The following is a 12,864-nucleotide window of genomic DNA, read 5'->3' on the forward strand; positions in this document are numbered from 1 at the left end:
CACAGCCTCTCATGCCCCCAGCGCTTCAGGATCAACCCTGTGATACACTTATAATCATGGCAGCATTGTGTTTCAGGTATATCACCCATCTCTGAATAGTCATTTGTCCTTGTGCCACCTCTAGTGCTTAGGGTCAACAGAGATTTTCCTCTAGTGCTTTCAGCTGAAATATTTATAGGGACCAATCAAGCAGTGCAAGAATACAAGAACATGGGCATGGTCGGATTCAGATTTTCAACAGTTCTCTGCTGCACACAGCTCCTCAGGGTGTCTCAAAATTTTTATTGGTTGTTTTTTTTTTAATAAGTAAAGCCTTGGGAATGACTGGTGTGGTTCTGTTTTCAGCTCTTTGCAGAGTAGCTATCAAGAAAAACTTGATGTTACTGCTGAAGAGTTGTTGAGCCATCATATCACTTTAAATCATTCTTCCATAGAAGCATAGGATGATTTGGGTTGGAAGGAACCTTAAATCATCTAGTTCCAACTCCCCTGGAAGGGGAAGGGACACCTTCTCCTAGACCATGTTGCTCATGGCCCCATCCAGCCTGGCCTTGAACACTTCTGGGGATGGGGCATCTACAATTTATCTGGGCAACCCGTTCCCATTGACTCACCACCCTCACACTGAAGGCTTTCTTCCTATAATCTAATCTAAATCTACTCCTTTTCAGCTCCCCACCCCCCTTGTCCAGTCACTACATGCCCTTGTATCAAGTCCCTCTTTGGCTTTCTTGTAGGCCCGTTTAGGAGCTGGAAGGCTCCTGTATGGTCTCCTTAGACACTTTTCTTCAGGCTGAACAGCCCCAACTCTCTCACCCTGTCTTTATAAGCAGAGGTGCTCCAGCCCGCTGATCATCTTCATGGTCCTCCTCTGGACTCACTCCAACAGATCCACATACTTCTTATGGTGGGCGCCCCTTGAGTTGGGCGAGGCACGCTAGGTGGGGTCTGATGAGAGCAGAACAGCAGGGGAGAATCATCTCCCTCGACCTGCTTTGGGCAGGTGCTCCACCTCCCACTGTGCTTTAGATGCTGCCCAGGCTGTGTGGCTGTTTTCCTTTCCCTGCAGCAACACTACAGAACACGCGAAAGCCTAACCAAAATATAGGTGATAGTAGTATTTTTGAGTACTTATGCTCATAATGTCAAGAACTACTTTTAAATAAAAACTTTTAGAACAGTGACAACTGAGCTCCGTTTTTAGTTTTTTTTTTTCCTTTGTGCGCAACAGCTTGATAGTTGATCCTGACTGAGGAGGGGTCTGAGGGAAAGAAAAAGGGGGCTGGCAGCCCTTTGGGGAGCTCTTTATGCAGGACACACAAACATTGCAGGTGGTGCCTATCTGCTCTCAGAGAGAAAACCCACGTTTTTGGTGAAGAAGCCGTTCGGTTGTTTTGGGCTTTTTATTTCTCTCCCTTTTGCTCAGGTATCTCTGACACCTGACGGAGGGCGGCGCATTCGGCGGCCGGGGCTCGGCGCCCTCATAGCGGGCAGCGGCTCCGGCGGCGCGGGGAGGGCTTTCTCACGCTTCTATCCTCAGCGGGAAATAAACTCTTTTATTCCCCAGGAAATCCCGCGGAGGTGGGATGGGTCATCTGCACAGTGACAAACATTTTAAAATCCAGGGAGACAATCCGCTTGGAGCTTCGCAGGGGACCAGAGGGGCTGCTGGCCCGTCCCGTGAGGAGCCGCGGCGGGAGGCGGGGAGGGGGGCAGAGGGAGGGCCAGGTGCCCGGGGGCTGCGGGGCGGCCGCCAGAGGTGCCGGTGCCGGGCGGGGAGCGCGGGCAGCAGCAGGCAGGGCACAAGGCAAGGCACAAGGCAGGGCACAGGGCAGGGGCTGGGCGGGCAGCAGCAGCCAGGGCGCAGGGCACGGCGCTAGACAGGGGCTGGGCACGGCGCAGGGCACGGCGCTGGGCAGGGGCTGCCGGCGCCGCCCGGCCCGCCCTGCCGCTTCTGCCACAGCCCCGCCGAGTTTGGGGGCGCCTCTTCCCCCCGCTTAAACGACCTGTGCGCCATCTCCGCCTGGACTCTTCCGAAGGAGTCGCGCCCTTGCTGCTTTACAAAGCCTTCCTCCCGCCAAGCGTAAGTAGAGCGGGCCTGGGCTGCGACGCTCGCCGCCGGGCAGGGCCGGCACAGGGGACGCGGGCACGCCGGGGGCGGGAGCCTGCCCGGGCCTCTGCCCGCTCGCCGTGTCCCCCGGTCGTGGGATGGGCGCCAGGGAAAGGCAGGGCGGGGCCCAGCCTGCTCGTCCTACTGAGGAGGAGTCGTCTCAGGGGCCAGTCGTGGCCCCTATTGCTCTGGGTACGTTCGTGAGGGACCCTGAGGCGAGTGTCCCGCTGTTCGTGCTGCAGCCAGGGAACCGTCTGAAGGCGGCGGCGCTCGCAGATGGGACGGTAACTGAGCCTGGTGCGGCAGGGACAAGTGTCCGAACCTCACCAAGTACCTCAGAAGATGCAGTGGAGGACAAAGTAACTAGTATCCAGGATGGTTGTGTAGGCACGTGTAATATCTTCCTTAAAAGTTGCTACTGGCATGTGAATACTGACGTGCGTTTCCAGCCAGTTTTGCGCTTGGAGTAAAGTTAAGTCTTAAATATAAAGCAGAGCCAGAATTTCTTTCAGCATTGTAAGTGGTGCTGCACAGAATGATGGAGTTCACGAGCATAACCGAGGTGGTTCCGGGGTTCCACTGACACTGATCCACTTTCAGTAGAAAGAGCACTTTCTACTGATAGTGGGGAAAACGGCCAGGTGGCCTCCCTGCTTTTACCTCACTCTGTTCACATCTTTGGTCCGAGAGTTACCAAAACATGCCAGTTGCTCACTTGTTCATGTAGGACTCACAAGTGATGCAAAGTATTGAGACGAATAAATATTCTTGGGAAGGTATGAAGCTTGATGAAGTAAAAATTTGCCAGTGTTACAAGCAAAAAAGTTTTTCATTTGTGTCTTTTTTTTTCCTGTAGGCAAAAAATTTTTGGGTTCATTGCTGACTCACTGAAGAAATCATATAAGCCTGGCATGTTATTAGAAATCCTTAGTGTGTTAGGTCTTTAAAATACTAACATAGATATGAAAAATGAACTGAGTAGTCAGAGATACTAGAGGTATTTACCTCTTTCATTTAAAGGTAAATGAGAGAATCCTGCTGGAAGATTTTAGAATGAAATTAGAAAAAATTTAAATTGTTTCCACAGTACAAAAGTGTACTTTGAGGAGTTTGAACAGGGTCTCCCTTGCAGTTACTTTAACTTACCTGAAGTCCTCTCAGACAGATACTCAAATGTTGGAGTCCCTGCTTTTCTGCATTGAAAAAGGGTCTTGAGTCTTTGAATGCCAGAAAGGCTCATCTTTCCTTTGTATATCTGGGGCGGGGGGCGGGACACTCCTCACGGCGCAGTTTTTAGATCTGTGTAGCTGGTGGCATGTGGGCACCTGACAGCTCTGTCTCATTCATGCTTCACTCGCTCGGGATGTAGGACTGCTGCCCTCATGCTCCACGGCTGTTCTGCAGTCCCCCGGTAGCTCCACACCCTTCACACCTTTCAGCTTTGCTGGTAAGTCATTGTCTTTTCCTTGCCACCTAGACGTCTAAGATGGTATTTGAGTATTCTGGGGGAGAAAAGGGGTTGCTTTTTGTTCCTGTTTTTCTCCTGCAGCTAATGAACCAGGGCAGGGGCTCCAGCGGGGAAGAGGGGAGTTTAACAGGTGGGGTGTAGCTCTCCTCTGGGCTCAGCCCTGCACTCCTCGCACTTTTCCTTTACTCAGGCCAAACTTTCACTCAGAGGTCAAGTGGAGTCAAGAAGAAGTCTAAAGAAGTTTTGCCTGGGATTTAAGGAGAAGGCTCCATAGCAGTAAAGTAAGTTCAAGGTAATAACAAGATCAGTTTAGGAATTAATTTTTAACAAGTGTTTAAAATACAATGAGAGTGGTGATAGATGTGTCTGAAAGTATGACACTGAGAGCATGAAGAAAGGTATTTTTCAAATCTTCATTTAAACATGTTTATAAAATGAACTGTGAAACCTCTATTGTGAGTTATGAAACACCATTGTGTTTCATATACATGTACATGGCCAAATGCCATTAAGTTCCACTGGAAACTGTAGTAGCTCATTCTGTGCCTGCACATATGCCAGTTTGTCTGGAAGTACATGGTCACGCTGCAGACTCTCTGCAGGATGACTGCTTTTGTCTCATTTAAGTTAGCAAAGTTAAGAACCTGGTAGTGGTGGAGATTCCTGATTGGTGTAAAAACATAGTAAATATTGAGAGTTGTTTTAACAGCTTTTTTTTTTTTTGTCATACTGCTTTATAAAACAGATATAATTTTGAAGAAAAAAATCTAAATCCTGAGTTTTTAGACTGTCACAAGAAATTTAAGGAAATGTGGGCTGAATTTAAGGAATTGTATTCTGACAAGGATATAAATCAAGTGTCATAATCTGGTAATATATGTAGTACAGCCATGTACTTATTTGTGTTCATATGTGTATACAAATACATAGACATGTGCATGTTTGAGTAAATTTATAAATAATAAAATGTCAAATTTTGCACACCTAGTGCACATGGTGATGAACCTCTTCAGTAACATCATCAGAAAGAAAAATAACTGGAAAGTTTGTCAATGTCACATTATAATTATTCTTCTCCTGCATAGAGATAGATATGACATTGCAGCTTCTAAAATTTATTCTCTCTTGCTTGTTCTCTTTGTTATGTGCAAAGTGTGTTTATGCATGTACTAAACTAGTAATTAATAACACAACATTGATTCTTAAATGCCATGCCAATTTTTATGAATGTCCATTTTTCAGTGTGGTCTCAAAGGAATGATTTTCTAATACAAGAAAGAAATACAATACAACAAAATACACCAAATAATACAAGACTCCCAGTTCTTATTAAATGATATGAAGGTTCATGAAGTCCTTGCTTTTCATACTGTTGAATTAGATTGTTTTCTGAGACAGATTCTCTGTCATTCCCTTGTGGGTATTCATGGACATAATGAAATGCAGATAAAGATGTTTCATTTTGTAATCTGCATTTTTTTCCAAGCACAAAAAGAAAAAATGTCTCCTTTCACAATCCATATTGAAGATTAAGTCTTAAGAGTTGCCTGTTTCTGTAGCACTGAAAGTAATACTATACAGTTGAATTTTATGTAATACTACAAAAGCAAGCTTGGGATATTCTCAGCTAAAATATTGAGTTGTGGCCATTTAAATTTAGTCATAGGTATTCTTGAAGTCACTAGGGAAAAATCAAATATTATCTGAGCTTTGTGAACTTTCTGTTTTCATTTGATGTGATTTAATAATGATTTGTATCAAGCCACCCCTTTGCAGTTTTTGGTGTGATTTTTGATGAGTTACATTGGCCTTAAGAATTGCTTACTGAAGAATGTATTGACAGTGAAGAAAGACACAGGACTTGGATTTCTGGGAACTCTCCAGCCAGTGGAGATATGTAACTTTGCATTGCCCTTGGAAAAAATGTCCTTCCAGTATTTATGTACTATGGACAAGACACATTTGTGGTGAAGGCAGCAGTTGCTGCAATTCATACTAGGATATACACTGAGATTTTTCACCTCTGTGCAGCTGAGATGCTGTGAAGTATCTGCTCACGACTTAGACACTTCCTCTTGGTGTGCAGGATGAATTTGCACTCTAATACACAGAAATAAATATTTTAGCAGCTAATGTAAGCACTAAAATAGCTTTTTTTATGTCTATCCTCTGAGAAGTGCATTGTGTCATGTCTTTGGTATCCTGAATTAACTCAGCCTGGGCATTGCTGACCTGTAGTAAAAAGAAAAAAAATCTTGAGTAATAATAGTGATTGGAGAATGATTAAGTTAGATGGATTTATTATTTGTCATTTTAAGTTCTAAAAATGGTTAATGTTCTTCTGTTAATCACTAGATAAATCCTCAGAAAAGCAGAAAACATCCTGTTTCCATTGTAGACATCATTGCCTGCTCATTACCTGAGATGCCTATTTTGTTTTATCAGGATGGAAAATAGAGTGAGGCAGAGAGTGTCGAGCTGAGAGACACAGAATAATGTAAAATATAGCAGAAAAAGGAAATATTGAACTTGGGTTTATGCTAAACTTCTTTAATCCATCTAATATCACATTATTTATTTTGCTTTTCCTGCATTTTCCCACTCATAATGAGAACATCCCCAAACACCAGTTCAGTTCTGTTCAAAGCTGGAACTAAACTGGGTATAGCTTCAAATGATTTTGAGTAAAAAAAAAGTATAAAAATAATTCATTACTGCCATAAAAAGATTAAAATTACTTAACAATCCAAAATATTTTAAACCTTATACATTAAGATGGATTGTTAAATTTTAAAGTAGTATAAACATATTAAATTAAGACTATGAAGATACTATAACAAAATTTATTCAGCTTTGGGCTACTGTTTTAAGAGGAGAAAAAATATATTCTTCAAGAAGAATCTACATATATTTAAAAAAATGTTTCAGGACAGGGAACATATGTACACAAAATCAGTATTTAGTTTTTATTATCGTTGTTTGTAGTTTATCATGTTATGTTGGAAAAAGAATTCACTTGCATTAAAGGGAATGCATTTTTGAAGAATATCAAAGATGTATTTTTAGGGGGAGTTTTTGTTAAATGAACTTCGTGTGATAAAAAATGAATTAGTATACCAGGATTTATAGACTTGCAAAATACTAATGGGTGTGTTGTTGCTTTTTGCGTGAAAGCATACTACTCTGCAGTTACAGGTATTTCGTAAATTTCACAGTAAAATCAAGTCATAAAAAAGTACCTTGAATAAACTTAATTTCTTTCATTGCCTAACTAAAAGCCTGAAAGAAATTTAGGATAGACTTTGGAAATACTTGTTTTGGAAAACCAGTGTCATAATTGCTGGAAATTACATTCATATAATGGTGAGAGTAGTACACTTCTTCAGTGGTAAATTCCTAGCTGTAGCAATGAACAACTTTTTTTTCTCAGGAATTGTAAGAAACCCTGTTTGGATAAGAAGTATAACCATAGTAAGATGTAATTAAGTTATATGTAAAAATATTCTAAGGTTTTTAAACAAGAAAATAATTACTTTTCTGATAGTGGTTTTTACTCTGTGCAAATTGTTAAATCTGAATTACGGTTATGGTACAAGTATTTCTGAAGGTATTGAAGTTAGCTGAAAGCAAATTTTTAAATTTTGTTTTTAGTTGAAGGTTGACATATAAAATGTAGAAGTGAGTTTATTTGGGGAATGAATTGTACTTCTATATAATCCAGTATTCTTACATATAATCCAGTTAGGAACAGGCCAAGGATAAGAGAAGTGATACCAGGAGTTTTCTCTTGTTTCTCAATTGGAGGAAGCTTGTGAGGAATCTGATATTAAAAAAAAATCTCACACTTTAAGCCTTTCCAAATCAGCAATTGTGTCTCTGCCTAGAATTGGACTTGCAAAGCCCATCATGCATGAATTGGTGGAAACTGCTGAGAATATATGCCAGTTGTTTGTCACAAAAATAAGGTCATAGGATGTAATTCTGTTTTTTTCCAAGAAAATCTCTGTATTATAGTTGCTGAAGTGACCTTGAGTTTGTTGTTTTGGTTTTTTGTTTTGCTTTGTTTGGTTTTAATGATGTTGCAGTAGGTATGGTTCAGTAACACAAACTTCCAGGACAGTAGGGGAAATAGCACAGAAACCTTTTCACCATTCCTTTGTCATTTGCAGAATTTGTCATTCTTCCCAATATTTCAAGTTATTAAAATGTCTGGGTTTTTTTATGAACAAATTCAGATATGATTAGTCTTTGAGAACATGCTTGTTGAGTTGTACAAATTCCAAAATTCAACTGTAAATTCCATAGGTTTTGAGTAATTATTTTTCTCTGTTTGTATAGTTTGAAAATAGCAGAGACCCATTACTAACTTCCTGATTGCTGGAATAAATAAATTCTTATAACAATACAATTATTAGAGTTAGGCAAACTTTGCATCACATTCTGGATACCAGTGCAGTTGCATTAATAGTAGCATTATTCTGTTTAATTTATCTGATTTCTACCTGCTCTTTTCTAAATAAAAGCAGGAGCAGATAGAGCCATCTCAGACAAAGGAAACAGAAATAATGCTTTTAAAAATATCTAAATGTTGTAGAAAATCTAACTTACAAATCCTTCTTGCCAGTTGTGTATAGGCCTGTATGGGCTCTGTGAGATCATTTTAAACATCTCCCTTCTGTGCTCACCAAAGCCTGTGGTTGTGTGGTCCCAGGGTTATCTAGTTCTTAATGTATGTGTGCAATAATCTGCAAAAGCAAGATAAGAAATATAATTTGTCGAGGATCAGTCTGTTCTGCCCCAGCGTTGTGGAATTACAAGATGTTTTAACATTGCTCTAATTGCTCTGATGTTTTTGTTGTAGGTTAGAAATCTGAAGCAATGGGTGACTGGAGCTTTCTGGGGAGACTGTTAGAGAATGCGCAGGAGCACTCCACGGTTATTGGCAAGGTTTGGCTGACGGTACTGTTTATCTTCAGGATCCTGGTGCTGGGGGCTGCTGCTGAGGAGGTCTGGGGAGACGAGCAGTCAGACTTCACATGCAACACTCAGCAACCTGGTTGCGAAAATGTTTGCTATGACAAAGCCTTCCCCATTTCTCACATTCGCTTCTGGGTGCTGCAGATCATTTTTGTCTCCACTCCAACCCTCATCTACCTGGGCCATGTCCTGCACATTGTACGCATGGAGGAGAAGAGGAAAGAGAAAGAGGAGCTGAAAAAGAAGGGGAGCAGCAAAGATGGCAACTACCCAGTAGCAGCAGCAGCATCTGGCAGCGGTGGTGGAGGAGGCAGCAATAACGTCAAAGATCAACCTATTGTCAAAAGGGGGAAGGAGAAGCTCCCAATCCGTGATGAACGTGGTAGAATCCGTATGGGGGGTGCCTTGCTCCGTACCTATGTCTTCAATATCATATTCAAGACACTGTTTGAGGTGGGCTTCATTGTGGGCCAGTACTTCCTATATGGCTTCGAGCTAAAGCCGGTCTACCAGTGCAGCCGCTCACCTTGTCCACACACTGTGGACTGCTTCATCTCGAGGCCCACCGAGAAGACAATCTTCATCATTTTCATGTTGGTGGTGGCCTCAGTCTCCCTGCTGCTGAACATGCTTGAGATATATCACTTGGGGTGGAAGAAGCTTAAGCAGGGCATGACAAGCCAGTACATCCTAGAGATGCCTGTCGCAACAATGACACCAGTTATGGTAACAGGGGAGTCCAAACCTGTTTCCCTGCCGCCGCCAGCACCACCTGTGGTGGTCACGACTGCCACACCAGCCCCTGTTCTGCCTGACACCCGTGCTGTCACCCCGCTGCTGGCCCCAGTGACCATGGCATCGTACTATGCTACAGCTGCTCCAAGGCCGCGGCCCCCCTCCAACACGACGTCCATGGCAAGCTACCCCGCTGCTCCACAAGTTCCTGAGGAGAGGCACCGCGCTGTGACTCCCACGCCCATCTCCACTCCCGTCACCATCCCGACCCCCATCCCCACGCCCACGCCAACCGTCATCAACTACTTCAACAGCGGCAGCCGTGCCCTGACATCTGAGCAGAACTGGGTCAACATGGCAGCTGAGCAGCAGGGGAAGGTTTCCTCCAGCTCAGCAGGCTCCTCTACCCCCAGCAGCATCCGGCATCCCCTTCCTGAGCAGGAAGAGCCACTGGAGCAGCTACTCCCACCCCCGGCCGTGCTGCCCATTGCCGCAGCCAACAGCGGCAGCAGCACCAGCCTGAGCGGGGCGAGCGGCAGCAAGTGGGATGTGGAGGGCGAGGTGGAGCTGTCAGGGGCACGGCCCGTGTCAGCTGCCTGCACCACGGTGGAGATGCACGAGCCGCCGCTGCTCGTAGACACGCGGCGCCTGAGCAGGGCCAGTAAGTCGAGCAGCTGCAGAGCCCGGTCAGACGACCTGGCCGTGTGAGGCGGTCGCCCTGCTCGGGGAGCGGGTGCTGGAAGGCGGAGTGGGCAGGGGAGCTGCCTGGGGAGGCCAGGCCTGGTGTGGGTGAGGAGGCCTAGCTTCAAACTTAGACGCTTGCTGTTTTTGCACTCTGTGAGTTGTAGTGGGGAAAATTATCAACATTTTCTAATAGGTCAGGGGTGACCGAAGCGGAGCCTGTGGGCCAGGGGACCAGTCCCGCTTTCCTTCATGTTCACAGCAGATCCCTCAAGGGCAGCCGTAGGGGAGGCCTGCACAGGTAACAGGTGGCGGTGGTAGCTGGTCGTCTGCCTTGAGGCTGACTTCCATCTGAGAAAAATGTTAATATCCCTGGTGCCCATGCACCTGGCTGTCATCTCCCTCCTGCCCTTGCCTTCACTTCAGCTCTTTCCCAGAAGCTCTACATGAGCAGATGCAATGACTTATTTTCTTCCTCTTAAATCTTACGTAGCCCTATGGCAAACATCAGGGTGGTATATTGCCTCTTGGCACCTGTTGTGTCTATGGACCAACTTGCCATACTAAAGGTAACTCAGTTTCTTCCACATAACGTGCCTTATGAAGCCTTTGTGTTCATGGCAAGTCACTGATGCGGTCCTCAGCCAGGCAAAGTTTAGGGAACCCCTGGAATAGATTTTTGAGGTTCTTCTTTCCATAATTTTTTTTTTTTACTCTTGACCTCTTAGGAAGTGTTCAGTTTGACCTTCTATCCAGTGTTTGCCTACCACGATCACACCATGTTTATAAGCCTGCAAATATGTTTGAGCATGTTTGACTATAATTTTAGCTGACTTCTAAAATTGCTTACAGGAGGACAGGAATTCAAACCACACCTCGGAAATTATTACACAGAACAATTTCTCTTCAGAAAGCAAGGATTATGATTTCAATACACTGTGGCTCCATACATTGCTCATGGACAGACAATTAGGATAAAGTACAGCTCTGCATTTTAGACTGTTAGATATCAGCATAAGTTTGTTGGAAAAATGCTTTTTAGAAGTGAACTTGAGTGCTTATTTTTAAGTATTTGAACATTTTGCGAATAGTCTGTAGGTTTAAAATTACTTGACTGTGTACTTAATAATTTTAGTTTGATCTTTGATCTTACAAGAAAATGTAAGAGGAAAAAAACTTAATAATGGTGAAATTCCCAAATCAACATTATTTCCTGTTGTGTAGCCTTTAACATCAATCTGTAGTGTCTTTAGATCAGTGAAAACAGACTTAGATAATATTGTATTGCAGATAAAGTGGCTAAAATATCTGGGCAATGTGGTGGCTGAAGGGTCTGAATCTGACTGAAGTCACTTTCAGAATTTCCATTCAATTTAACAAGGAGCAAGATTTGGGAGTGGATCTTGCAGGCCTTATTCAAGCAAGACTAACATTCACATGAAGTTTTGGGAGCCAGAAGAAATCTACATTTTGGGCCTTAGAAAAAACATTGAAATCCTGTGTTTGAAAAATGTGTGTGTCCCTTAAAAATGGGTGAAGGAAAGTACTAGGGGTTTTTTTTTTCCTAAGGTGCATCTTTTCTTTCAACAGATTCTGTCCTTTATTCCCTCCTAAACAAGATGTTAGAATTCTGCATGCCTGAATAGGCTCAGGAGAGTTTCAGTACGAAAGGAATACAGAATTAAGCCCAGCTTCTGTTCTAAGCAAAATCCAAAAGAACTAAAGCTTGGAGTCAGTCCTGTTGCTGCTATAAATCAAATGTACTCTAACTGAAAAAGAGCAATCAAACACACTGGGATAACCCTTTGCATCTTCCAAGTGTTTGGCCTGGCAGTGCAGTCCTTACTCAGGCAAAGCAGGGTCATCCTGTAGTAAGTAGTTAACATTATCAGTTGTTTCTGCTGTTAAATGTTTTCCTGAGCATGCTTATTTTATTCAACAGTCAAAATATATTCCCACCACACAAGATTAAACATTTTTGCTGCTTTCTGAGTAGTCACAATGAGCTTCTTATGATCAGAAGCACTGTTCTGCAACCTTTGGGCATGTTGTCTCATGACTTCCTTGTCCTGCTTGTGTTGAACCAGGTGAGGAGAAGTCCTTCTGCTTCCATGGATCTTTAGGGCAGCCACTGCATTAAAAGTCGATGTGTAGTAGTACAATAAAGATATTTATTATTCAGTATTCAGCTTCAGGCATTCTCTCATGGATTTTCTGTGTTATAAGCCATAAAAACCCTTTCTGCCAGAAAACTAAAAGCCAAGTTCTGCTTTCTATTATATCCATGCAGCTATGCTAAACATAGACTAAAGTTGATGAAGTTGCCTAGATGTAAACAAAGGCAGAGATTAAGATGCAAAAATTTTTTTAGATTTACTAGCATCTATAGTAGTAGTTTTGTAAGTTTTGATAAATGCTAGTTAACTACATTGCTGAAATAATGCAGTATATGCATCTCTGTGTTTTAGTACATCGGAGTTTATGGGCTACATTTTCCTTTGTTCTATGCTTCTGAAGAATGAAGTCAAAGTCTTTCTGGAGTGTATTTATATAAACCAGACCATCTGGAATGTGTGCTTTTTATTACCACTTTCTGAGAGCAAAACTGATGATGTTTGATGGGGTTCTGCATCTTGCAGCCCTTACTTTAGTACTACCCTCACAGAGTGTGTCCTGCAGGATTGCATCCATATTGTATATGAAAATAGTAAGAGAGATAGATTAAACTCAGGGTCAACTGAGACCTAGGCTGACCTGTTCAAGTTAATGTGTGTGGTTAGAGCTGCAGAAAGTTCAGATGCTTTTGTGGATTATATGGTATTTTCAGCAAGAGTAACTACTGGAAAGCTCTAAAAGATGGTTTTTCCTGTTAGGTGAAGCTCGGGGGGAGAAA

The 12,864-nt window shown here is 43.1% G+C and overlaps 1 protein-coding gene across 3 annotated transcripts; it reads left to right on the forward strand.

Moving 5' to 3' along the window:
• The first annotated feature begins 1,893 nt into the window (after positions 1 to 1,893).
• GJA3 (gap junction protein alpha 3) lies at positions 1,894 to 11,622 on the forward strand. 3 transcript variants are annotated; one of them, XM_030959212.1, is made up of 4 exons: positions 1,894 to 2,083; positions 3,480 to 3,557; positions 3,769 to 3,859; positions 8,440 to 11,622. In XM_030959212.1, exon 4 carries the CDS (start codon positions 8,457 to 8,459, stop codon positions 9,996 to 9,998), a length of 1,542 nt encoding a protein of 513 aa, XP_030815072.1. In that variant the 5' UTR covers positions 1,894 to 2,083; positions 3,480 to 3,557; positions 3,769 to 3,859; positions 8,440 to 8,456; the 3' UTR covers positions 9,999 to 11,622. The 3 variants fall into 3 exon arrangements, with proteins under 3 accessions (XP_030815072.1, XP_030815080.1, XP_030815088.1); XM_030959220.1 differs by lacking the exon at positions 3,769 to 3,859; XM_030959228.1 differs by lacking the exon at positions 3,769 to 3,859 and having other exon boundaries at positions 8,555 to 11,622.
• Positions 11,623 to 12,864: the final 1,242 nt, after the last annotated feature.

This window comes from Camarhynchus parvulus, chromosome 1 (genome assembly GCF_901933205.1).
Source record: "Camarhynchus parvulus chromosome 1, STF_HiC, whole genome shotgun sequence".
Taxonomy (NCBI): domain Eukaryota; kingdom Metazoa; phylum Chordata; class Aves; order Passeriformes; family Thraupidae; genus Camarhynchus; species Camarhynchus parvulus.

Bases quoted from the DNA above. Each gene is read 5' to 3' on its own strand.
- GJA3 (XM_030959212.1), top strand. From the start codon at position 8,457: ATGGGTGACTGGAGCTTTCTGGGGAGACTGTTAGAGAATGCGCAGGAG.